The sequence below is a fragment of the Rhinatrema bivittatum genome, chromosome 15, assembly GCF_901001135.1.
Source record: "Rhinatrema bivittatum chromosome 15, aRhiBiv1.1, whole genome shotgun sequence".
Lineage (NCBI taxonomy): Eukaryota > Metazoa > Chordata > Amphibia > Gymnophiona > Rhinatrematidae > Rhinatrema > Rhinatrema bivittatum.
The window spans coordinates 1,578,642-1,605,085 of NC_042629.1; the positions used below are offsets into that span (position 1 = coordinate 1,578,642).

The window sequence follows — 26,444 nt, forward strand, 5'->3', positions numbered from 1 at the left end:
CATTGATGGAGCTGATGTACGTATCGCCCCGGAGGAATGTATCGGTGGCGAGGGATGACATGGTACCGATGGAACTACTCCCGAAGGAGGAATTCGATACGGTGTTTCTGTACCCGATGAAGTTGGCATCGGGGAGCGCACCGGTGCTGTCGGTGACCCGGGTATTACCGGTGGAAGGGCGGTCATGAGTGCTTCCATCCGTGCGAGCAGCGGTGCCAATGCTGCTGGAATCGGGTCGATGATTGGTTCCACTCTCTGTGGCGGAGTTGGTGCCGAAGGAGTCTGGAACCGTTGCATCGCCTTGTCGATGGCCTCCTGGACCAGCCGGTTCAGTTCTTCCCGGAGACCTGGGGTAACAATACCCAGCTCCGCGGAAGAGGGAGGCTGAGGCTGAGTCGGAGGGACCACCGTCACCGGTGGAATCGCGACTCCCAAACTCCGATGGGGTGAGGGTTGCCTCAATGTCTCAGAAACAGAAGTGGACGGTGCCGCTTCTGATCGAGACTTCTTTGGTGGGTGCTCGGACAGTACCAAGGTCGAAGACTTCGATTCCTCGATGGTCCGAGACTTGCGATGTCGATGACGATGCTTCTCCCTCCGATCCCCACGATCCTCGGGGGAAGGGACGGGGGTCGATGGCCGTGGAGACGTCGATGGCAGACGGTCACCGGGAGGTTGCCGACGATGGAAGGACTTCGGTGCCGGTTCCGAGGACGTCGATGCGATGGACGGTGTCGGAGTGTGAGCATGGAAAAGGAGTCCCATCTTCTCCATTCTGGCTTTGCGACCTTTTGGTGTGATAAGGGCACATTTGGTGCAAGTCAGGACATCATGCTCACTTCCTAAACATAATACACAGACTCTGTGAGGGTCTGTGATAGACATGGTGCGCATACAATCCGGGCACCGACGGAACCCCGACGCCATGGCCATTGACCAAAAATTTAGCCGCGGGACGGTCGACGGCCAGCAGGCCGCGAAGGCTAAACTCGACGGTAGCCGGCGAAAAACGGCAAAAAACTTACCGAAATACCGCAGACTAAATGTAGATAGAGGGGGGACCCCTGTGGGGCGTGTTTTACTTCAAAGAAGTTCAAGAAGAATTTCCTGTCAGGAATGTGGTAAGAGCTCCTTCACCGTGTGGCAGCTGCTGCGCGGAAAAAAGAAGACTGAAGGGGGACCCCTGCTGGCTGCAGGGTTGGTGCCGTGCTGGGCATGCCCAGTAGGGGCCAGTCAAAGTTCCAGAAACTTTGACAGAAGTTTTTCCGTGGTTGGGCTCCATCCTCGATGTCACCCATTTGTGAGGACAACCATCCTGCTTGTCCTGTGAGAAATTTCTTTCATGATGAAAATAGTATGTTGTGTAGATGAGTGAAACAAATTCCTATGTTCATGCATTTTGCTGTGTATTTTTAAGATAGAATGTGAAAAATGTAGCAGTGTGTGAAGACAATTATTTTCAGAAGGTGCTGTGCTTGATCTGAAGTGCTTGGCAGTTTAGATTCAGCATCTGACAGAATAAAGATGGACTAGAGCAGTACTGAAAAACAAACAATGTAGATCTGTTTCACAGAGGTTTAGTGGAGAATCTTATATATAGATATATATAGATATGCAGATGTAATGCTTAATATTACACCTTGCCAGAACTCTACTTGATCATTTGCAGCCCTTCCGCAAGTGAAGAAAACGTGCTGTGAAAAGTGAATGAGCTTGATAATGTAGTGCACCACTAAATAACATCTGAGTGAATAGTAATTCTGCTTGTTGCAGCAATATGAGAAGGACAACCTGCTGAAGGAGAGGGATCACATTCTGTCTACTTTGGGTGAAACCAAACAGAATCTGATGGGCCTTTGTCAGCAAGTTTGCAGAGAAGCGGCCCTGAGTCAGGAGCAAATCCAGATCCTTGCAAAACACTCTTCTTCAGAGTGCCCTCTGTCGTTTTTAGTCCTGGAGTCAGATGAACTGCCTCATCCTGAATGTGAAACCATGCTGACATCCTCCACATTGCGTGATGGCTTCTGCTCTGTGCCAGCAGCTGCTGAGCCATGCATTAGTCCTTGTGAAGGAAGTGCATTTGGGTCAACATATCAGCAAGAACTAGAAGTGACTGCAGTTTGCACAGGACCCTCCGAAAACCCTCTGATTGTGGCGCACTGTGCTCAGGGTGGGATGATCGATTTCTGTCAGCAGATGACTGATAAATGTACTACAGATGAGTAAATGTGGCATTTACAGTCTAGACATGCCATGGCTGACTAAGGTATTGCTTTGCTTTATACTGGGTGCAGAAACACATAGTATAATCATTTACATGTCCCTACTTCATATTTGGGTGCAGAGTAATTAGCATTAAGCTTTGACTAGAAAGGAAAGTTTATTTCACAGCCATGTTAATGTATCTGTCTTCTAATTATACATTTACTTATGTTCCTCGACAGAGGTTTATTCTTTAATTTCAGAACTTGTCACTTTGCAGATTATTCTTCCCTTGATTCTTCACAAGGAATATTGACCTTTTATCGCAGTCATTTGTAATTTCTTGCTGCTAGAAGTAGCTGCTCCAGAATCCTGCTAGTAAAAGGATAAAACCAGGTGGGGAAGGTGAGGAAATACTTACTCTGCAGTGACTTTGCAAACAGGAGATATTTGGTGTGTGTCTACACAGCATTTAACCTGCACCATGAGTGCAGTCTGTGCACCTGTTATTGGAAGGTGCTGATACTGCTGGGACACTGGGACCAGTGTCAGAGTTTGAAAACGTTATGTCTATTTTTCAGGCTTTTTAAGTGAGAAAACATAATGGCAGTATGTCTCGTTTGCAATTCATCTTTTTCTAGTTGGGTACATGCAACAAATGTGGTAAGAAATGAATGGTTTGGTTTAACTTAGCAGACACAAACCATTGTTTAGATTTTCTAAGAACTTTTCCTAGTAAACCTAGCGGGAGAAGAATGTGCTCCCAAGCAATAACTATTTCTAAATTTGAAATTCTAAAACTGAGCCAGCCAACTAATAAGAAAATGTTAATTTTAGAATGTGGAAGTTTACAACATGTGCAAGTGGGTAAGCTTGCTGTGCTACCTCAGTAAGTACAGCCATGTGTGTTTGTGTGTGTGTGTGTGTAGAGCAGATACACCTTGTGCTGCTCTGCTGCTAGTATAAGTATTTCTGCTTTGTGGATTTGCTTTTTTATAGAAATATCTAGCTAACACCTCAAATTGCTTTCTTCTTGTCTATATTTGAAAAAGGCTAACTTTTTGGGGTGTTTTTCTTTGAATGATAATACAGTGCCAGATGTTACTAGATGTGTTTTTTCCCATTTTGTGTCTATGGGGGGGAAAGGCTTAGTACATTTGGCCCATTGCAACTTAACATTAAATAATTGTTATTAAAAAGCCGTGCAAAACAGTTGTGACCTTTTGCCAATTGTACAAACTCCTATTTCTAAACAGTGCTTACATAGGGTACTAGAAGAATACAGTATTACACTACCTCACAGCCAAGGCCTGCAGAGGGCACTGCTACCCTTTCTGAGAGCCATCCAGCCACCAAGACTTTCTGCCATGTCTGGCTTTTGGCATTGTGCATGCCTGCTTTCTAAAGTATTTCATACTTTATTCCAAAATGTTTGCAAGCTCCATCGAGCAGTGAGATAGACGTCTTCCGTTCATGAGGGGAAGCCATATCTAAAAATTGGTTCAATTTGTACTTTTCATAAAAGCTGGCTTTGAATGCTATAAGAGGTCTACCAGTTACGCATAGACTTCAGTCACATAAGCATCCTGCAGAAATAGTAAGGGGGAATGACGGGATTATAAAGGATACTGAAGTCTCAGGTAATTTCTTTTAAATAATTTAGATTTTTTGTGCAGATAGTATATTTGTCAAGATTTGCTAAGCATACTTTTAAAGGTTAGGTGATATGTCATAATAGTAAAAGATGGCATACAGTTTATAAAATATTTTTTAAAATATCCATTGATTTTTATATTTTTCATAAATGATTTTCTAGTAACAAATGCCACTATCATTTTTCAGAAGTCATTTTCTTTAATATGTGTTTCAATGTGTGGCAATTTTGTTGTCTAATATTTTTCTCTCTCTTTTCATTTGATTCTAATACTGATCTGTGGTATAATAGAATGAGACAGATTTAAAATTAGATGTTTTACAAAACCTTTAAATCCCCATCCAAATATCAAGCCAACTAGGGTATTTCTAAGCAGCTGTAAACTTGAATGGATTGAGATTCCCATCATGAGAAGAAATCTGGTTACCCAGCTGAGGAATAGCCTGAATAGCTGGTCACTGATTTACAACAAACTTTACCAAAGTTACTTGTTGCTTTCTGAGTTTTGTGACTTTTTACTTATCCTCCTCTCTTGCTTTCTTATTGTCCTTAAGAGATATTAATTTAGAATATCTTCACTGAATTACCAACTTTGCTTTGACCTCATTATTTTAAAGATAATTGTATCGCTGATCAGATTCTAATATTGTAATTGTAGCAAATAAATCAGATGCCACATACACGCTTTTCTGTATGCTGCTTTTTACTGTGGTTGCATGAAATGGCTATAGTAAAGGAAGCCATAGCTAGGAATGGTGTAAGATGCACTTCCATTGTTTCTAAAGATACACGAAAACTGATTTCATAGCAAGTGATGTGCAGTTTGGTTTTAGTCCTTTTGTTTTGTACAACACAAGACTGAGAGCTGAATGCCCAGAGTACCTGGTAAGTGCTGTAATACTGAGATAAACGATGGCTTCCATTGTCATATTGTTCCACGCTGGCTGGATTTTATTTCCTTGATGGAACTTAACATGAACATTTTTGAAGTCATAGAGAAAAACTTTTGCTCTGTAAGACATTACAAAGTGACTGCATTAGCCCTTGCAGAAGAGAACCGGGAAGCTCATCTGCATACATTACCCAGCAGCCCGGGAGAGGACTCCAGAGGTCACCGCAGGCAATCCAGATTTCAGGCTCTACAGCCCCAACTTCGAGACACTGATCCCTTGCAGCTCCTTACTCTAAATTTACTACAGATTTTATACAGAAGGAATTTAATTCAAAACAGCAATAAGGTGAGTAACCAGGTAGTTATAAGTAGATTAGTTATAGTGCTTTGAGGGTCATTGACAAATATATTTATTTATTTTATTTATTTAAAACCTTTTCTATACCGTCGTTGAGTTAAACAACCATCACAACGGTTTATAGAAGGGCACAATAAAGAGAAATATGGGTGGTATAGATTATAAATTAATCATGTGCCATCATAGTATGGTAACAATGTAAAATAATAAACTAAGTGTGTAAGTTAATCCTGATTGTTAGGAACAAATTAGGCGGTTTGATTTTAACATTAATATGCTTTTGTAGGTTACTAATAACTTCTAGCTTGGTGCATCCTTATCTATCAACTATTTTTCTCCTTCTCCTTCTCTTTATCTTTATAAATGCTTGTTTAAAAAGCCAGGTTTTCAGATTAGTTTTGAATAATTTCAAATTTCTCTGTAGTCTTATTTCGAGTGGCATGGTGTTCCATAGTACAGGACCAGCCCGTGACAGTGCTCTATCCCTTACTTGTGTGAGATGTGCTGATTTGACAGAGGGGACAGTTAGTAGAGCTTTATTTGCAGATCTCAGGTTTCTTTGTGGTACGTGCACGCGCAGTGCTGTGTTAAGCCAGTCGGCTTTTTCATCGTCTCTTAGTTTATGGATTATACAAAGTGCCTTATATTGTATTCTTTTTTTTTTTTTTTTAATTTATTTTCAAATTTTACATTTATTCTCAAGAAACATGGTAATAATACCCCAAATAGTTTACAAATCACTTATTATGCTTAATATATATAATATTAGAGTATATTAACCTAAATATAAGCATTGGGGGGCAAGAAAATTGAGAGCGATGAAGAAAAAAAAAAAAGAAAAACATTTCTCTAGGTAATCGATAGGTTCTAGCAGTTTCATCACATTAAACCGATCCATCGGCTGGGGTGCTTTGTGCGTGGCCGGTCAGAAAATCCCTAAGCTGTTCAGGTTCAAAGAATACAAAACTATTATTTAGATATCTAACACAACACTTACTAGGGTATTTTAAAACAAAACGGGCACCTAAACTTTGTACCCTCTCTCTCATCTTAAGAAATTCTTTTCTATGATTCTGTGTTAGTTTAACAACATCAGGGTATATCCATATTTTTGCACCATAATACAGGGCTTGCCTAAATTTAAGAAACATTTTCAAAATATGGTTACGGTCTGAGATAAAGGCAAATGAGACCAACATGGACTTTCTCTCTTTAATTTTCAAATCTATTGATAGTTCTAAAAGTTCGGATATATTCATGGAGACTCTCTGTTATTCTTCCACTCCGGTTCCTCTTTGTGATAAGTAATATACCTTTGTACATACTGGTAAATGTGCTTCAGGTATCTTCAGAATCTGAATCATATATGTCTTGAACAACTCATATGGAGAGATTTTCCTGATAACTGGAAAATTTATTACACGTAGATTCAGAATTCTTAATGTATTTTATTTATTTATTTATTTATTTTTAATTTTTATATACCGAAGTTCTTGTAGGGACTACAAATCACTCCGGTTTACATAAAACGAAGAACTGCTCAACAGAGAGCTGAGCTTTACATGGAACAGTAGAACATATGGAACAGTATAACTGGTTGACAATTTAACATAGAGCTAAATAAAGAAATAATAATTTAACTGGTAATAAATATTAATAAGTAAAGAAATATAATATATTATATAAGCAGTATAACTATTTAACGTAGCAATAAATATAAATATAAGCAATGCCAAATATATATATGAAATAAAGTAAATTTTTGATCTCAAAGATAATTGTCCAGTTGTAGATATTTTAGAATTAGTACTGGATACAGTGACCATAATTAGGGTAATTAGGATACTTAGTAATTAGGGAGTCTGTCTGTCACTTAAGCGTCTGGGAAAGCTTGTTGGAAGAGAAAAGTCTTCAGTCTTTTTTTGAATTCTTGATGACTGGGTTCTAGTCTAAGATCTGGGGGAAGCGTGTTCCATAGGTGTGGGCCTGCTGAAGATAGCGCTCGTTTGCTCAATGATGATTTTATTTGTGGAGCAAGCAGTGTTCCTCTGTATGCGCTTCTGATTGGTCTGGAGGAAGTGTGTAGTTGTAGTTGCGAGCTTAATGTGATGGGAGCTAGTTTGTTTGTCGCTTTATGGATGATAGTGAGTACCTTATAGAGTATCCTTTGTTTAATGGGTAGCCAATGTAAGTTCCGGAGGATTGGGGTGATATGATCTTTTTTGTTAGTGCTAGTTAGAATTCTAGCCGCTGAATTCTGAACCATCTGTAATGGTTTGATGGTGTTGGCGGGTATACCAAGTAGCAGGGAATTGCAATAGTCTAGCTTAGAAAGAATGATGGATTGTAGTACTAGCCTGAAGTCGGAGAAGTGAAGGAGGGGTTTAAGTTTTTTGAGGACTTGCAGTTTGTAAAAGCAGTCCTTTGTGGTATTGTTTACGAACTTTTTTAGGTTTAGATGATTATCAAGCCATGCTCCGAGGTCTCTGACGTCAGATGAGAATGAGTTGTTTGTGTTTGGTAGAGAAAGGCTGGAAGAGATTGTGCGTGGATCCTGGGAGACAATGAGCATTTCGGTTTTATTAGCGTTCACTACTAAGTTGAGGCTTGAGAGTAGGTTTTTGATGGGCTGTAGGCATTCGTTCCAGTAAGTGATGGTTTTTTGAAGGGATTCTGTAATCGGAAGGAGGATTTGTATGTCGTCTGCATATAGGTAATAGGTGAGCTTAAGGTTTGAGAGTAGATGGCAGAGAGGGAGGAGGTAAATATTGAAGAGGGTGGGTGAAAGTGATGATCCTTGTGGGACTCCTTGCTCTGTCAAGATTGGATGCGATTCTTTGTTGTTTATCCTTACTTTGTAGAATCTGTTGCTTAAGAAGGAATGGAACCAACTAAGGGCTGTGCCTTTGATCCCTATGTTGGCTAGTTGGTCTATTAGAGTGGAGTGTTTTACCGTGTCAAATGCAGCGGAAAGATCTAGAAGAATAAGCAGGTATGATTGTTTATGCTCCATATTAACGAGGATTGTGTCAGTGAGAGATAGTAAGAGAGATTCGGTGTTTTAGTCGTTTTCGGAATCCATATTGAGCTGGGGATAGAATGTTATGATCTTCCAAGTAATCTGACAGTTGCTTGTTGACAATTTTTTCCATCAGTTTGGCGATAAGTGGTAAGTTTGCGATGGGTCTAAAGTTAGCTGGGTCTGATGGGCAAGCGTTTGGTTTCTTTAGTAATGGTTTAAGTATTGCCAATTTTAACTGGTTAGGAACTAAACCTTGAGAAAGGGATGTGTTGATGATTTCTGCAATTGGTTTTGAGATGGTGTTTGGTATGGCGATGAGGAGATTTGTTGGTATTGGGTCTGATGGGTGGGAGGAAGGTTTGAATTTTTTGAGTGTGTTTTCAATCTCCAGTGAAGAAGTGAGCTCGAATGAATCCAGGCTTGTGGTTTGTTGCGGCCAGGATGTGAGGTGGTGAGTTAGAGTAAAGTTGCTGGATGTGATTGATTGGGTAAGGTTAGTGATTTTTGATTTGAAGAAGTTGGCTAGTTCGTTTGCTTTGTTGAGGGCTTGGTGGTCTGGGATAGTAGGCGGAGATGGTTTGGTTAAAGAGGAGACGTATGAGAAGAGAGCCTTTGAGTCGAATATAAAGTGGTGTATTTTTTTTCCGTAGAATTCTTTCTTTGTTCTAAGGATTGTATTCCTGTAGTTGTTGAGGAGGGATTTGTAGATGGCATGTGTAGAGGTGGTTGGGTTTTTTCTCCAGCTTTGTTCTTTTTTTCTGAGAGATTGTTTAAGGGATTTAAGTTCGGGTGTAAACCAAGGTTTCCTATTGTCTAGAGTAGGTTGTATGGTTTTGGTTGTAGTTGGGCAGATTTGATCTGCAATTTTATTGTTAATATTGATCCAAGAAGTAGTTGCAGTTGTTGCGTCTGTGAGGTCCAGTTGCTTTAATGCTTCAGACATCTTTTCACTGAGTATGTCTGGAGAGCATGGTTTCCTGAAGTGGATGGTGATTTTGTTAGTGGTTTGAGGTGGTGGGTTGTTGATATTGAGGGTTGTGTGGATAACTTTGTGGTCTGACCATGGAACTGGTGAACAAGTGGGGTTGGTATGAATGTTAAAGGGATCATTAATAAAGATTAGATCCAGAGTGTGGCCTGCCTTGTGGGTAGAACTGTTGATAATTTGAGTAAAGCCCAAATGGTTGAGAGAGGAAAGAACTGTTTGGCAGTTGATGGATTGTGGAGAAGCATCTACGTGTAAATTAAAGTCTCCGAGGATTATAGCAGGTTTGTCGGCGTTTATGTGTTTGGCTATAAGTTCTATCAGTAGAGAGGGATCCGATTCTAAGGTTCCTGGTGGTGCGTAGACTAAAGCTATTTGGATTTGTTCCGAATTAAAGAGGGAGAATTCAAGTTTGTTGGAGGAGTTGGTGAGTTGTAAGGTAATATTAAGACCTTTTTTTGCTGCAAGGAGGAGACCTCCACCTCTTTTTTTGGGTCTTGGGACGGAGAATACGTCGTAAGATTGTATGGGCAGTTGATTTATGAGTACAGTATCTGTGTGTTTTAGCCATGTCTCTGTAATTGCACAGATATCTGGGTTGGCTTCTATGAGGTAGTCACTGAGGATGTCCATTTTTTTGGAGAGCGACTGAGCGTTGAATAGTGTTAAGGTAAATAATGAGAGTCCAAGAAATTGAGTTATCGGTGAGATCATTATTGGTAATAGTCTTTGTTGTCGTGAGATGAGATGAATTGCAGGTTTTGTGTGCTTTCTGATTTTTTGCCAGATTTTAGGAATGGTGCAGAGGTGCATTATTGTGTCTCAATTAGTTGGGAACAGTGGTGTGATATTGAAAATGTTGCATTAGGTATTGGACACTCTGGATGAATGGTGTCGAGGCTGGTTGACTGCTGGTGTGGCTGGATGAGAGCTGTCTTAGCTGGATGATTGCTGGTGAGGCTGGATGGTTGCTGGTGAGGTAGGATGATTGCTGTCGCTGTTACTTGCTTGTTACTCGCTGTTACTTGCTTGTTACTTGAGGTAGGATGATTGCTGTCGCTGTTACTTGCAAGCTGGCGAGTCTGAGTGAGTGTTGAAGAGGCAGTTATGAGTATGAGCCATGGACCATGGGATCCTTGGATGTATGCTTAGTTGACTCCTGGGATCGCTCCGTGCCTATTAAATCAAGTTTGGTTGCGTCAAAATGAAGTAAGTAGGCGGCGAGCCCTGCTGACTTGGGTTAGGCCTCTGGCGTTCCTCTCACGGTGATGTAGCTAACGGTAGGGGGGCCTTTCGATGCGGTTGTATGGGTGTCGGCGAAACGAATCGGCAGAAAGCGAGCTAAATCCCAGCGTGGTCGGCGCGGGGGCCTACGGTGGTAGGGCGAGAGCTTGAGAGTTGTTCTGTACTTACTGCAGTTGTTTGGTTGTTAAGTAAGTAGGACGGTGTTGAACCTGATGTCTGCGGTGGTCTGCACTCCGGTCTGCACTAAGGGGCGCACAAAGGGGCCAGCCCCTTTGACGCGCTCCTTCGACGCGTGGCGTTCGACGCGTGGCGTCTGGGTGGTTTTTGATTTAAGGGCTACTTGGCCTCAGCCGATTGGCTGCCTTGCAGCCGGCTGTTGGGCGTGTCCCTCGGAGGCGGAGGAGGGGCCTTTGCTGCTTGTTTTTGGCCCCGATTTCGGTCGCGCTGTCGGCGCTGAGGCCGCCCGGGTGGGGAGTGAATTTTGCTGACCTTCCCCCGGCGGGGCTCGGCGCCGATTGCGCAGGCCCTCCCCAGCAGTAGCGGCAGCGGCAAGGGAAAGGAGATGGCGCCGAAGAGAGCCGCGATTTAAATCCCCGTTGGGCCGGCTCTGATTGGTTGAGCTGAGGCGTAGGCGGGACCTGAGTCTCGGCGGGATTTTTTTTACCTTTGCTGCTTGTTTTTGGCCCCGATTTCGGTCGCGCTGTCGGCGCTGAGGCCGCCCGGGTGGGGAGTGAATTTTGCTGACCTTCCCCCGGCGGGGCTCGGCGCCGATTGCGCAGGCCCTCCCCAGCAGTAGCGGCAGCGGCAAGGGAAAGGAGATGGCGCCGAAGAGAGCCGCGATTTTCCATTTTTTCCATCTTTTTCTCCATGGCCAAATCTGTTTTAATTATTTCTTGTTGTAGGAGTTCCACTTTAGTTATTCTTTCTTCATGATTTTCAAATTTAAGATTGTAAGTCCCAATCAAATTATTATTTATTTATTTAGCACTTTTATATACCGACTTTCCAATAACAGAGTTACTGATCAATTCGGTTTACATTCTAAACAGAAACATTGACAAGTTAATGTCTTACAATGAACAGGTAGCAGTAACTTGGATACAGATATATGGGGTTAATAACATAACGTAAATGCTACGGAGCCAAATGTAGGCTAAAGAAATAGGTGATAGGTATAAGGCTGGGTATTTGATTTTTTTTTTTTTTTTAGACTGCCAAGGATTCATAGATGACCTGAGAGTTCTTTGGGGGGTAATAGAGAGTACTAGAGATGATTTATATAGTTCTCTAGGGGGTTACCAAAGAAGGGATCCTTGGCAGGGAAAGTTCAAACAGTGATAAAGTATTTATCACTGTTTGATTTTTAGTTTCCATGATAGTGTTAGCCAATGACTTTAATGTTGACTCTATTGCCTTCAACGCTGACCAAACATTCCCCAAAGAGATCTTTTCAGGTTGGCCCAAATTTATATCTACAGTCTCTGGGTCTGGCCGGACACTTCTCACTCCCCAGTCGGGTCCCTTCTGCGATTCAGCTCTTGTCTGAATCGAGCTCCGCTCTAACAGGGAGTCATCCCTCTGCACAGGACTGCTCGCTGTAAAATCTGGTGTACTCACAGCTGCCGCAGCCACCTCTCCTTCTCTCCTGGCTGCGATTTCCACCACATTCACTTCCTCAGGCTCGAAACTGCCTAAGGCTCTTGCTGGAACCAGAGAGCTTCCCTCCTGTGCTGGGGTCACGGGTCTAACCGGTTCGCTGGGGCTCAAGGTAGTATCTAGGGTCAGAGGGGACGGTGTTCGCTCCTCTACTGTCCCCCCAGTGACCAGCCCTGTCGGCGTTCTTACTGCTGCATCGAAGAAGCCTTCTATCCAAGTCTGGAAAGGGTATGCTTCGGGTAAGCTTGTTAATGCTTCCCTAACTTTCCCTTTCCTCTTTGTGTGAGGCATTTTTGTCGTCGAAGACGGCAGAAATTCTGCAAGAATAAGGTTGTAGGGATCCGACTTGGAGAGCTCACCTCCTCGGCGTCCTATCGGGCGGCCATCTTGCCCCTATATTGTATTCTTTGTTCAATTGGAAGCCAGTGGAGTTCAGAAAGTGTTCCTGTAATGTGGTCACGCTTTTGGTTTTTTTTTGCCGGTCAAAATTCTGGCAGCGGAATTTTGCAATATTTGCAGAGGCCGAATTGTAGATTGATGTAATCCTAAAAGCAGGGAGTTACAATAATCTGTGCTTGCGAATATCATTGCTTGTAGAACTGTTCGAAAATTGTTAATCGTTATTAGAGGTTTTAGTCTTCTCAGGATCATTAGTTTTGCGTAACCTTCTTTTATTTTCTTTGAGATGTGTTGTTTCATGTTTAGCTCAGGGTCATTTATTACTCCTAGATTTCTAACTTTAATTGCTAACTCAGTGGTTTGAATATTTCTGATTGTGACTGTTGGTTGTGTGTGGTGTGTGTTTTTACGTTCAAGGTGTAAGAATTCAGTTTTGTCAATGTTTATTACCAGTTCCATCTGGTTTAGGAGCTGTTTGATTATTTCTAGATACATATTGGCTAGTTTCATTGTTTCTTTGATGGTGTTTGGAATGGGTAACAGTAATTGTATATCATCTGCGTAAATGTAGTGTATGATTCCTAGTCCTGCTAGTAAATGACATACTGGGAGGAGGTAAATGTTAAAGAGTGTTGCAGATAGGGCTGATCCCTGTGGGACACCAGTTAGCAGTGTGACTTTAAATTAGCTTTACATCCCTACTCCCTTAGAAATTGTAATTCGATGATAAATCATCAAAATTAAGATGGACATAGTAGTCCAGCAGCAAGAGGAAGGTTTTCCAGTCTCCCAGCCTTAAAAGGGGGTGGTCCGGGGGGCAGGGCTAGAGGTGCCCGGTACAGCAGCCATTTGCTGCTGTGCTGGGGGATCGTGCGACGGCAGGGTGCTGGCGCATGCAACTTGCTCCTGCTCCTTTGCAGGAGCAAAACGTTAGCTAAAAAAAATGGGGGGGGGGGGGGAGGGGGCTGGGATAGGGGGAGGATAGAATAGGGGAAGGAAGGTTAGGGTATGGAACTGGGGAAGGCCCTGTTGTGTCGCCGTGTGAAAGTTGCCGATTTCGAGCCCCCCTTGTGCACGCTGCCCCCGATTTTATAACATGCGCACACTGGCGCGTGCATGACTGAGTAGATGATTGAAGTCTACAAAATCATGAAAGGACTTGAACAAGTTAATGTAAAGCAGTTATTTACTCTCTCAGATAATAGAAGGACTGGGGATAATCCATGAAGTTAGCAAGTAGCTCATTTAAATAAATCTAAGAAAATTTCTTTTTCACTCAGCGCATAGTTAAACTCTGGAATTCATTGCTAGGGGATGTGGTTTTAGCAGTTAATGTTACTGGCTTTAAAAAAGGTTCGAATAACCTAGAGGTTAAATCCATAAACTGCTATTACGGGAATTAATAAGCAATAGTAGCTTGTGATCTATCTAATGTTTGGGTACTTGCCAGGTACATGTGACTTGGATTGGCCACTGTTGGAAACAAGATACTGGGCTTCATGGTCTGACCCAGTATGGCATTTCTTATGTTTTTATGTCTAAAAAATGATAGGGTAGTTAATGTGCATAGCATTGGATGAAGAGGTAGATATAATTGGCATCTCAGAAACCTGGTGGAAGGAGGGTAACCTATGGGACACGGCGATACCAGAGTACAATTTATATCAAAATTATAGGATGGATCAAATTGGTGGAGAGAAGACACTACAAATTAAAGAGGGCATAGAGTCAAACAGGATAAAAGTTCTGCAGGAAACAAAATGCAATGTTGAATCTTTATGCATAGAAATTCCAGGTGAATAGGGGAATAAAATAGTAGTGGGGGTATATTACCATTCACCTGGCCAGAATGAAATAACAATAAAATGCTAAAAAATTAAGGAAGCTAACAAAATCAACAATACAGTAATAATGGATGATTTCAATTACACCAGTACTGATTGGGTTAATGTTGAGATTACTTAACTGATAATCTCCTTTTCCTTAGTGTAGACAGATGGACTCAGAACGAATGGGTATAGTATGCTCGTGCTAGCAGTTGGAGACGGATCTGACGTCAGCACGGGTATATATACCCCCACAGGAAGCTAGCAACTCAGTAATCTTCCTTGCAAAAGCTGTTATGGATGTGTGTACTGACGCTCAGTGAAATAGTGAAACAGGATTCCCCTGAACGATTGATAGTAGCTGGAGACCGCCAGCATTCCCAACCGGAAGGCGTCGACACCTGGCAAAGGGGACGCTCTTATGTAAGAAGAATGAAATGGCTTACCTTAAATCGGTGAAACCCCTATACACTGGCAGCTGGGCGGGATGCTGAGTCCATCTGTCTACACTAAGGAAAAGGAGATTATCAGGTAAGTAATCTCAACATTTCCTAGCGTGTAGCCAGATGGACTCAGAACGAATGGGATGTACAAAAGCTTTACTCCCAGCCTGGGCGGGAGGCTGCCTGAGGACCTTGTAGGACTGCCCTCACAAATGCTGTGTCCTCCCTGGCCTGGACATCCAGACGGTAGAACCTGGAGAAGGTATGGAGGGAGGACCATGTCGCCGTTTTACATATTTCTGCAGGCGACAGCATCCTGGATTCTGCCCAAGATGCCGCTTGTACTCTGGTAGAATGAGCCTTGACCTGTAGAGGCGGAGACTTCCCGGCCTCTACGTAAGCTGCTCGGATAACTTCTTTAATCCAGCGGGCGATGGTGGGCCGAGAGGCCGCTTCCCCTTGTTTCTTTCCGCTGTGCAGGACGAACAGATGGTCCGTCTTTCGTACTTCTTGTGTCATTTCCAGATATCTGGGCAGCAATCTGCCTATGTCGAGATGGCGCAGTAAACGCCCTTCTTCCGATTTCTTCAAACCCGCCGTGGTAGGCAGGGATATGGTTTGGTTAAGTGAAATTGTGAGACCACTTTAGGTAGAAAGGAAGGAACCATGCGAAGATGGATAGCCTCCGGAGTGATCCTGAGAAAGGGATCACGGCAGGACAGCGCTTGTAGCTCTGAGATGCGGCGTGCTGAACACACCGCCAGCAAGAACACCATCTTCAAAGTTAGAGAATGGAGAGACAAGCCCCGAAGGGGTCTGAAGGTGGATCCCGCGAGGAAATCCAAAACAAGGTTGAGGTTCCATAGGGGCACTGGCCACTTCAGTGGCGGATGAATATGCTTGACTCCTTTCAGGAAGCGAGAAACATCTGGGTGCTTGGCCCGTAGCAAGACAGTGCAGCCACCTGAACCTTGATGGAGCTGAGGGAGAGACCCTTCTGAAGCCCATCCTGCAGGAAATCTAACACAATCGGAATTGTGGTCGCATGTGGGTTGGTGCCATGAGAGTCGCACCATGCTTCAAATACTCTCCAGATCCTTACGTAGGTGAGAGATGTGGAAAACTTGCGAGCTCAGAGGAGTGTATCTATCACTGGCTCCGAGTAACCTCTTTTCTTCAGTCTAGCCCTCTCAATGGCCAGACCATAAGAGAGAATTGAGCCGGATCCTCGTGGAGGATGGGACCTTGATGTAGAAGGTCCCGGAGAGGAGGCAGGGGAAGGGGCTCCCCTGCCAGTAGTCTTCTCATGTCCGCGTACCAGGGTCTTCTTGGCCAGTCTGGTGCCACTAGAAGAATTAGGCCCCGGTGTTTCTGAAGCTTGTGGATGATGGCGCCCAGCAGAGGCCACGGAGGAAAGGCGTATAGTAGAGTCCCTGGAGGCCATGGCTGAACCCGGGCATCGATTCCGTGTGAGAATGGATCGCGCTTGCGGCTGAAGTATCTGGGTACTTGAGCATTGGACTTGTCCGCTAGTAAGTCCATGTCCGGAATCCCCCAGTGATCCACAATCATCTGGAAGGCTGTGGGTGACAGCTGCCACTCTCCCGGATTTAGGCTTTCTCTGCTGAGGAAGTCTGCGGTGGTGTTGTCCTTCCCGGCAATGTGGACGGCGGAGATGTCCTGAAGATTCGCCTCTGCCCAAGCCATCAGCGGGGCTATCTCTAGAGATACCTGTCGGCTTCTGGTTCCGCCCTGATGGTTGATGTATGCCACCGTGGTGGCGTTGTCGGACATCACTCTGACTGCTCTGTTCCTCAGTCTGTGAGCAAATCGTAGGCATACCAATCGGACTGCCCGGGCCTCTAGACGGTTCATGTTCCACCCCGATTCTTCTCTGTTCCACCGCCCTTGTGCGGTGAGTTCTTCGCAATGTGCTCCCCAGCTGCTCAGGCTGGCATCTGTGGTGAGCAGAGTTCACGTGGGGGAGGACATCTTTGACCCCCTGCTCATGTGGCTGGACTGCAACCACCACCGTAACTGGGTCCGTACTCTGGCTGGCAGAGGTAGGTGCGTGGAATAGTTCCGAAAGCGGGGGCTCCATCGAGAGAGCAGGGAGCGCTGTAGAGGTCTCATATGGGTCCTTGCCCAAGGTACCACTTCCAGGGTGGAGGCCATAAGGCCGAGAACCTGCAGATAATCCCAAGCTATGGGCCGGCTGGCTCCCATCAAGTACCGGAGATGCGTCTGAAGTTTTAACCTTCTCTTGGTAGTGAGACTGACTTTGTCTTCCTTTCTATCGAACTGTACTCCCAGGTATTCCAGTGATTGGGAAGGCTGTAGGCAACTCTTGCTGAGGTTGACTACCCAGCCCAAGCTTTCCAGAAGGGCGATCACTCTATCGGTTGCCCGATGGCTCTCCTCTCGTGATTTCGCCCTGATCAGCCAATCGTCTAGGTAGGGATGGACAAGGATTCCTTCCTGCCTGAGTGCCGCTGCTACCACTACGACCACCTTGGTGAAGGTCTGCGGTGCCGTGGCTAACCCAAAGGGCAGAGCCCGGAATTGGAAGTGGCGTCCTAGAACCTTGAAGCATAGGTATCACTGATGATCCGGATGGATCGGAATATGCAGGTAGGCTTCTGACAAGTCTAAGGCCGTGAGGAATTCTCCTGGCTGTACTGCGGTCTTGACTGAGCACAGAGTTTCCATGCGAAATCTCGGGACCCTTAAGTATCGATTGACAGACTTTAGGTCCAGTACAGGCCGAAAGGTGCCCTCTTTCTTGGGTACCATGAAATAAATGGAATAGTGTCCAGAATTCACTTCCCATGCAGGTACTGGGATGATGGCCTTCAAGGACAGGAGCCTTGCCAGGGTAGCTTCCAATGCTGCCTTCTTGTGTATGGGACAGGAAGATTCCACTAACTTGTCCGGAGGGAGATGATGAAAGTCCAGATAATACCCTCTCGAATGATGGCGAGGACCCACTGGTCCGACGAAATCTCGACCCATCTGGGGTAGAAGAGGGTTAACCTGCCCCCTATGGCTCCGTTCCCCAGATGGATCGGCGGATTCTCATTGTGAGGCGCGGCCGGGACCTGAACCCGGGCCGGCTCCCCTCTTGCGCTGCTTAGTCCGAAAGGACTGATTCCTGGCCTGAGGACGAGGCGCCTGGTAGCAACTCCTATAGGGAGTGAAGCGCTGGGAGCTTCTACCCCTGGAGGGCCTTGGAAAGGCGCGCTGGTTTCTTCTGAACCGATCTTCCGGCAGTCGAGGTACTGGAGAGGCGCCCCATGTGCTGGCCAGTCTATCAAGGTTGCTGCCAAACAGGAAAGAGCCCCTAAAGGGCATTCTGGTGAGGCGTGTCTTTGAAGGAGCATCGGCCGACCAATTCCGTATCCAGGGCTGCCTCCTGGCGGCTACGGAGGATGAGATCCCCTTAGCTGTTGTCCGGACTAGGTCTGATGCCGCATCCGTGAGGAACGAAAGAGCTGACTCCATGTCTGCTGCTGGAGCATTGTTCCTGACCTGTGACAAACAGGAAGTCGTCACCACTGTGCAGCAGGTTGCGATCCGCAAAGATAGAGCAGCCACCTCAAAGGTCTGTTTCAGAATGGCGTCCAGTCGCCGGTCATGAGGCTCCTTAAGGGCCGCCCCCCCCTCAACTGGAATGGTAGTGCGCTTGACCACAGCGCTAATCAAGGCGTCCACCTGAGGGCACGCCAGCAGCTCCTGGATAGCCGGTGCCAGGGGGTACATGCCCTTCAGGGCCCGACCCCCTTTGAATGAGGCTGCTGGTGCAGCCCATTCTAAATCTATCAATTGCTGTGCTGCTTGTAAGAAAGGAAAATGGCGGACTGTAGGACGAAGGCCTTCCAGCAGAGGGTTCTGCGCAGAGGGTACCGTAGCACTGGGACCTGTAATAGCCAACTCTGCCAGGCACTGAGATACCAGGTCGGAGAGATCCTCCTTATGGAAGAACCGCCTCATGGTTCTGTATGGCTCAATCCCTGAGGGAAGTTCCCCCTCGTCCGGGGGTTCAGACTCGTCCGGTGAAACATCAGGGTCCGTCTGAACCGGACTGTCTGGAGGCTGGAGGTCCTGCCCACAATATGGGCGTGAAGGTCCAGGGACAGGATCCACAGGAGCCGCAACAGTAGCAGCAGCCACAGCAGCAGCAGCAGGGCCTGGACAGGAAGCTGATTGCATCTGTACAAAGGCATGAATTCCCTTAAAGAGATCCACCCAGGAAATGGAGGTGGTCTCTAATCGCCGGGATACCAGGTCCCCCGGGATTCCAGGTTGGTCGAGACTGCCCGCTAGATCCGGGGTAGCCCCTGGGGAACTGTCAGCAAACCGTGGTTGAGACTGGTCCTGGCCCGAGGCTCCCACTGCCTCCTCACATTGGGCACAAAGGGAGTCTGGCTCTTCACTGTGTGTGGCTCTAAGCTGGCATGCAGAGCAGAGGCCGAGGGCTTTAATGCCGGAGGCAGGAGGCGCCGCCGCTGAAGACGCTGAGGCGTTCTGTTCCATTGCAAAATATGCGCTTAATAATATGCGGCAGCAATATGCGCTCAATATAACAGGCGCTTAATACAATAGGCGCTCAATAATATGCGGCAGCAATATACGCTTAATACAACAGGCGCTCAAATAATATGCGGCAGCAATATGCGCTCACTATATCAGGCGCTTAATACAATAGGCGCTCAATAATATGCGGCAGCAATATACGCGTAATACAACAGGCGCTCAGTAATATGCGGCAGCAATATACGCTTAATACAACAGGCGCTTAATAATATGCGGCAGCAATATACGCTTAATAGAACAGGCGCTGAATACAACAGGTGCTCAATAATATGCGGCAGCAATATACGCTTAATACAACAGGTGCTCAGTAATATGCAGCAACAATATACGCTTAATACAACAGGTGCTTAATAATATGCGGCAGCAATATACGCTCAATGCTATCCAATATGCGCTCAATAGTATGCGGTCAGCCACGGAAGCTCAATGCTATCAAATATGCACTCATTAGTCTGTGGTCAGCAATATACGCAGAAATGATATACAATATGTGCTCAGAAGTATGCAATAGACACTCAAGGATATCCCATATGGGCTTAAGCAGAGACAGGCGCCTATCATGGGCGCTCAATACCTGAACAAGGCAGACAAAATGGCGACCTCCACGGCGTGCCACATGCAGGCAACGCCGCCGATCCTCGTTCCTCGGAGACCAAAAAGTAAGAGATGTACGCCTTACCTGATCCTCGGCGCTTCCCGGCTAGAACCCGGGCGGTCTCCAGCTGCGGGGGGAGAGGGCAAGTACCGTCACCGCTGCGCTTTGAGGAAATGCACCCGCTGCCTCGTCCACGCCGGGACTGAGGTGCCTCGTTCGCCACGCCCGAGCCCTTCTCGCCCGGGGGCTACGTCCCTGCCGCGATTCGGCCACCGGACCGAGGTCTTAAACCTCCGGGGGATCGCGGAAATCACCCCGGGAAACTCAACTGGGGGAGGGACCCCAAGGGTATCACCGCAGGAGTGCGGGGTTCGATGTTGCTGTAGAAATGTAGTAAGAAGAAAGTAGAAAATAGAAAGTAGATTGGAAACACGCTCAGCGAGCATGCAGGCTCTCCAAACTGCTTTGGAAACGGAAATTACTGAGTTGCTACGCTTCCTGTGGGGGTATATATACCCGTGCTGACGTCAGATCCGTCTCCAACTGCTAGCACGAGCATACTATACCCATTCGTTCTGAGTCCATCTGGCTACACGCTAGGAAATGTTACATTAGGACATTCTAGAGAGGTAAAATTCCTAGATGAAAGAAATAACTGCTTCATGGAACAGTTGATACAAGAACTAACAAGAGGGGAAACTATTTTAGATCTAGTCCATAGTGGAACACAGGATTTTGGTGCAAGAAGTAACAGTTTTGGGGCCACTTGGCTATAGTGATTACAACATGATCAAATTTGACTTAACTGGAGGGTGGACACTAAAGAAAGGGGGGCCCTTGGGGGGCTTTAAATCTGAGAGCTGCCTCGGCGATGCGCGCCGAAGTAGCGCGACAAAGGGGCCCGCCCCTTTGTGCGCCCCTTCGTGCAATCCCGAAGTGCCCACCAAGGACTCGTTACACCAGGATACAAAAAAAACAAAACAAAACAAAACTTTCTTTCATTAAGCCATGCTCTCCCGCTTACCTTAGCCCTGAACACCTTACCTTTCAAACTGAATAATCCTGCCTCCAGACCATCATCTCTCCTTAATCTTATTCATATCGCTATTGTACCTCCTAACATTATTCCCAGGACATTCACACATCTTCACCCACCCTCAACAGCCAAAACCCTCCTGCAATTTTAGTCCCCTTTACAGCAGTGCACCCACCTAGGCCAGGCTAGACACTGAATATAGCACCTCCCCTTCAGCACCCCTGTCCTGTTCTGCTCCCTCAATCCCCCCATTATGGCTACCTTCCCCATATACAAACTTCGATACAATGCCCGCAGAAACACAGCACCCCACCACTCTATAACACACCGTCAATACAACTCACTCCTCCCAATCATGCTCACTCCACTCACACAATTCCTAGGCATTTCTACCATCGCAATGCTTCTGATCAACGCACAATCCCTAACCAAAAAAACCCTCATCTTAAATGATCTCCTCCTTGATGAAAAACCTGATCTATGCGCCATCACAGAGACATGGTTAAAGGACACTGACTCGGTCCTTCTCAATGAACTTCCCAACACTGAATATGACATCCACTCAATCCCCAGACCCAAAAAAAGAGGTGGGGGTCTACTACTAGCAGCAAAAAAACACGTTAAGCTTAAACAAATCCCAATCACCCTCCCTAGCAAGTACGAAGTGGGATTATTCAAGTCGCCCAGCATCCAAATATGTCTAATATACACACCACCTGGCATACTAGATTCTGACATTTCACCCATCATTGAATGCATTGCAGCAAATATCACCAGAGACATACCTGCCATAATCCTTGGAGACTTCAACCTCCATATCGACTCACTCCCCCTCTCTCACAGCTGCGAAGCCTTCCTATCTGCGCTCAACGCAATGGACCTGCATCAAATCATAACAAGCCCCACGCACAAAGCTGGCCACTCCCTCGACCTTATCTTTATGAACTCCCTCCTCCTCCCACAACACACTACCTACACGCCCGTGCCCTGGTCAGACCACTTCCTTATCAAAACCTCATGCACAATCAAGAACATCCCCAAGCCACCAAACACAAAAACCACCATACAATACAGGAAATCCTGTCCCAGAGATGACCTTATTGACGCCCTCACCGACAACCTCAAAAACCTAGACCTCTCGGACTCCCAAACAGCCATCACCTCATGGAACCACATCACCAAGACACAGCTGACAAACTTTGCCCCCTAATAACTAAAGAGATCCAACCCCCCACAAAAACAAAACAACCATGGTACACCTCCGAACTAAAACTACAAAAACACAATCTCAGAACACAAGAAAAAATATGGCGCAAAGATCCTTCTACTAAACAACTTGCCATATACAAGACCCTACTGCATGACTATAGAGCCAACACTCTCAAAGCCAAACGCGACTACTATGTCACCAAAATTCACAACTATCAATTCAACCCAAAAGCCCTCTTCTCTATAATGTCTAACCTCACCAAAACAGCTCCCAAGACACCCACATGTGAAGACCCTAGCACCAAATGCAACCAGCTTGCTCAATATTTCCACAACAAAATCTCTACCCTTGCCTCCCGCTTTCCCCTTACCCCATCACCTAACAAATTCACCCCCAAAGAAATAGACCACAAAATGGATGCATTCGAAAGTACCTCCTCCTCTGAAATATCTGCCATACTCAAGAAAATGCGACCCGCTACACACCCCTCTGACATCATCCCCTCCAAAATCCTGCTGACCATCCCAGATAGCATCTCCCAACCGCTAGCTGATATTATCAACACCTCCATGTCCATCGGAGATGTTCCTTCCCAACTCAAATTAGCCATTTATTTATTTAAAATATTTCTATACCGGCCTTCATGAATGGGATTCATATCAGGCCGGTTTACATGAAACAAGGGAAAAACCAAGTAACCATAAATAAGAAAGGTCGAAACAATCAAAGTTACAATAAAACAGGGGTATTAAAAACTTGGGAGCTAGAGTAGCTAGGAATAAGTGAAGTAGGAATAAGTGAAGTAGGAGTAAGAGCGATAGAAATTAACTAGATAATTATCATATAATATGGTATGAAATTGGTAGACATTCAGTTCCTTGATCTGAGTATGACGAGTTAATTTGTGTTAGGGGAAGGCTTGGAGGAAAAGCCACGTCTTAAGTTTCCTTCGGAAGGTTTGGAGGCAGGGTTCCAGTCTTAGATCAGTCGGAAGTTTGTTCCAGAGGATTGGTCCTGCTGTAGAGAAGGAACGTTCTTTGGTGGTTGTTAGCCGGGTGGATTTGGTAGGTGGAACTTGCAGCATTCCTTTATATGCCTCTCTGATGGGCCTGTCTGAGGTATGGAGTTTGAGTAAAACCTATCCTTAAGAAACCGAAACTTGACCCCTCCGATTTATCCAACTACCGACCCATCTCCAATCTCCCCTTCGTTGCCAAAGTCCTTGAAAAAACAGTTAATACCCAACTGTCAAACTACTTAGACCAGCACCAGATTCTCTTTCCATCACAACACGGCTTCAGAAAGCACTTCAGTTCTGAAACTTTACTACTCTCCCTCACCGACCTCTTCATCAGAGGCTTTGACAAAGGTCATACATTCATCCTTGCCCTATTAGACATTTCCGCAGCCTTCGACACTATCAACCATTCTATATTACTCGACAGGCTAGCCGACATTGGCATCTCTGGGACCCCTCTTCGCTGGTTTAATTCATATATAAAGGACAGACACTACAAGGTAAAGATTGAAAACCATGAATCCGAGCCAATCGACATCACAAGGGGTGTACCCCAGGGCTCCCCCTTATCATCCACACTCTTCAACATATACCTCCTCCCCCTATGCCAGCTACTCTCAAATCTCGGCCTCCCGCACTTCGTCTATGCCGAAGATGTGCAAGTGCTTATCCCTATCACCGACTCCATCCCTAACGCCTTAAAAAGATGGGACAGTGCCCTCTCTTCCATCAACAGTCTACTCACTCAACTCAACTTAGCCCTAAATCCTAACAAGACGGAACTCATGATCATCTCACCACAAGCCATCATCCACGTACTCATACCCTCAGCCAATTCCCCCCACGTACCCATACCCTCAGCCAACCCTTCTCCTCCAGTCCTCTCGCAACTTGTAAGAAACCTAGGTGTCACACTTGACTCACAATTCAACCTACAGAAATTTATCTCCTCCACCATCAAAGACTGTTACTTCAAATTACACACCCTCAAAAACCTCAAACCTATTCTGCACCTCAATGACTTCAGAACAGCCCTACAAGCCCTCATTTTATCTAAAATAGACTATGCAAATGCTATGCTTTTAGGTCTCCCGAAGAACAGCCTTGCCCCCCTGCAATTACTTCAAAATGCTGCTGCAAGGATATTAACCGGCACCCGCAGAAAAGGACACATCACACCCATCCTCAAACAACTTCACTGGCTCCCCATCACAGCCAGAATTCAATTTAAAACCCTCACACTTATCCACAAAGCCATCCACAATTCAGCATGCTCTGGTTCTCAGAATATTTACACATACGTTCCTCTTCCAGACCCACCAGAGCACCCTACACCGCAAGCATTAACACACCCTCTCCCAAACTCTTCCATCTAAAAACCACCAAGCAACATGCGCTATCCCTAGCTGGACCCTCCCTATGGAATTCTATGCCCACCCACCTTCGCCTTGAAACCTGCTCTAAGAAATTCAGACAGAACATCAAGACCTGGTTGTTCGCCCGAGCCTATTCATGAGCCCCCTATTCCTTCCACTCCATCTTTCCTTTACCCCACCTCAACCCCCTACCCCCCCCCCCCCCCCCCAGGCCCCCATCAAATACCCCATCTTTAACTCCATCCTCCTAATTTTCAATGTACATTATCTATATTTATACTAACTATAATCCTCATGTACGCTAATTATAATTGTATTTAACTATGTTTTTATGTTAACCCATATGTACAGTATAACCCTGGTTTCCCACACCCTCTAATCCATCTCCCCCTCCTTCCCGCCCCCTCCTTCTTCACCCCCTCCCCTGTTTATTGTTTATTGTATCAGGTTCACTGTAAAGCCCTGTTGGCTATTTTATAGTTCTATGGAAACCGATGTGATGTTTTCCTAACGAATATCGGTAAACAAAACCTTCAAAATAAATAAATAAAATAAATCTACTTTGACAGCGTTTAACTTTCAAAAAGGTAACTATGATAAAATGAGGAAAATGGTTAGGAAAAAACTGAAAGGAGCAGCTGCAAAGGTTAAGAGTTTACATCAGGCATCTTGTAAGCCCAGAACAGATGTATTCCATGCATTAGAAAAGGTGAAAGGAAGGCTAAACAACTACAAACATGGTTAAAAGGTGAGTTGAGAGTCTTTCAAGAAATGGAAAAGGGAACTGAATGAAGGAAACAGGAAACAACATAAACACTGGCAAGTTAAATGCAAAGCATTGATAAGGAAGGCAAAGAATTTGAAAAGAAGTTTGCCGTGGAAGCAAAAACTCATAATAAAATCTTTTTAGTTAAAAGTTTGAAGTAAAAAGCCTGCGAGGGAGTCAGTTGGGCCATTAGATGATTATGGGATAAAAGGAGCATTTAGGGATGACAAAGCCATTGCAGAGAGACTAAATTAATTATTTGCTTCACTGAGGAAGATTTAAGAGAGAGAAATGCCAGAAATGATATTCAGCAGAACTGAAACAAATCTCAGGGCAAATTGACAAACTAAAGAGTAATAAATCAACTGGACCAGATGGTAGTCATCCCAGAGTACTGATAGAAATGAAAAATCAAATTGTGGACCAGCTATTAATAATTTGTAAACTCTCATTAAAATAGTCTGTGCTACCTGAAGACTAGAGGGTTGCCAACGTAATGCCAGTTTTTAAATAGAGATCAAGGGTTGATCCAGGAAACTACAGATCAGTGAATCTCAGGTCTGAGCCAGGCAAAATGGTGTAAAGTATCATAAAGGACAAAATTGCTGAACATATAGAAAAGCATAGTTTAATGGGAGAAAGGCAACATGTATTTAGCGAAGGGAAGTCTTTCCTCACCAATCTGCTAACTTTTTTTGAGGGTGTAAACAAACATGTGGATGAAGGTGAGCTGGTTGATATAGTGTGTCTGGATTTCCAGAAGGCATTTAGTGAAGTCCCTTATGAGACACTTCTTAGGAAATTAAAAAGTCATGGGATAGGGGGTAGTGTCCTCCTGTGGATTGTGAACTGGTTAAAAGAGAGAAAATACAGAATAGGGCTAAATCATACATTTTCCCAATGGAGGAAGGTGTGAATAGTGAAGTGCCTCAGGGCACGTGAGGTTGCATTGTTGCATAATGTGCCACATGCTAACTTCATGGAGTGCTCCCTAGTCTTTCTATTATCCGAAAGAGTAAAAAAACGATTCACATCTACTGTTCTAGACCTCTCACGATTTTAAACACCTCTATCATACCCCCTCAGCCGTCTCTTCTCCAAGCTGAAAAGTCCTAACCTCTTTAGTCTTTCCTGATAGGGGAGCTGTTCCATTCCCCTTATCATTTTG

The 26,444-nt window shown here is 45.1% G+C and overlaps 1 protein-coding gene across 4 annotated transcripts in view; it reads left to right on the plus strand.

Annotated features, from left to right (window-relative positions):
• BACH1 (BTB domain and CNC homolog 1) overlaps window positions 1-26,444 on the plus strand; it is a 286,366-nt gene that overhangs the window by 126,712 nt on the left and 133,210 nt on the right. For 2 of the 4 annotated variants that reach the window (XM_029579250.1, XM_029579251.1), the window contains one exon: window positions 1,774-4,541. The exons of 1 other annotated variant lie outside the window; for it this stretch is intronic. In XM_029579250.1, the coding sequence (XP_029435110.1) occupies window positions 1,774-2,226 (453 nt within the window). In that variant the 3' untranslated portion in view covers window positions 2,227-4,541. Of the gene's footprint in view, window positions 1-1,773; window positions 4,542-26,444 lie in introns of those variants that run through there. One more of the 4 variants, XR_003852950.1, reaches the window with a different exon arrangement.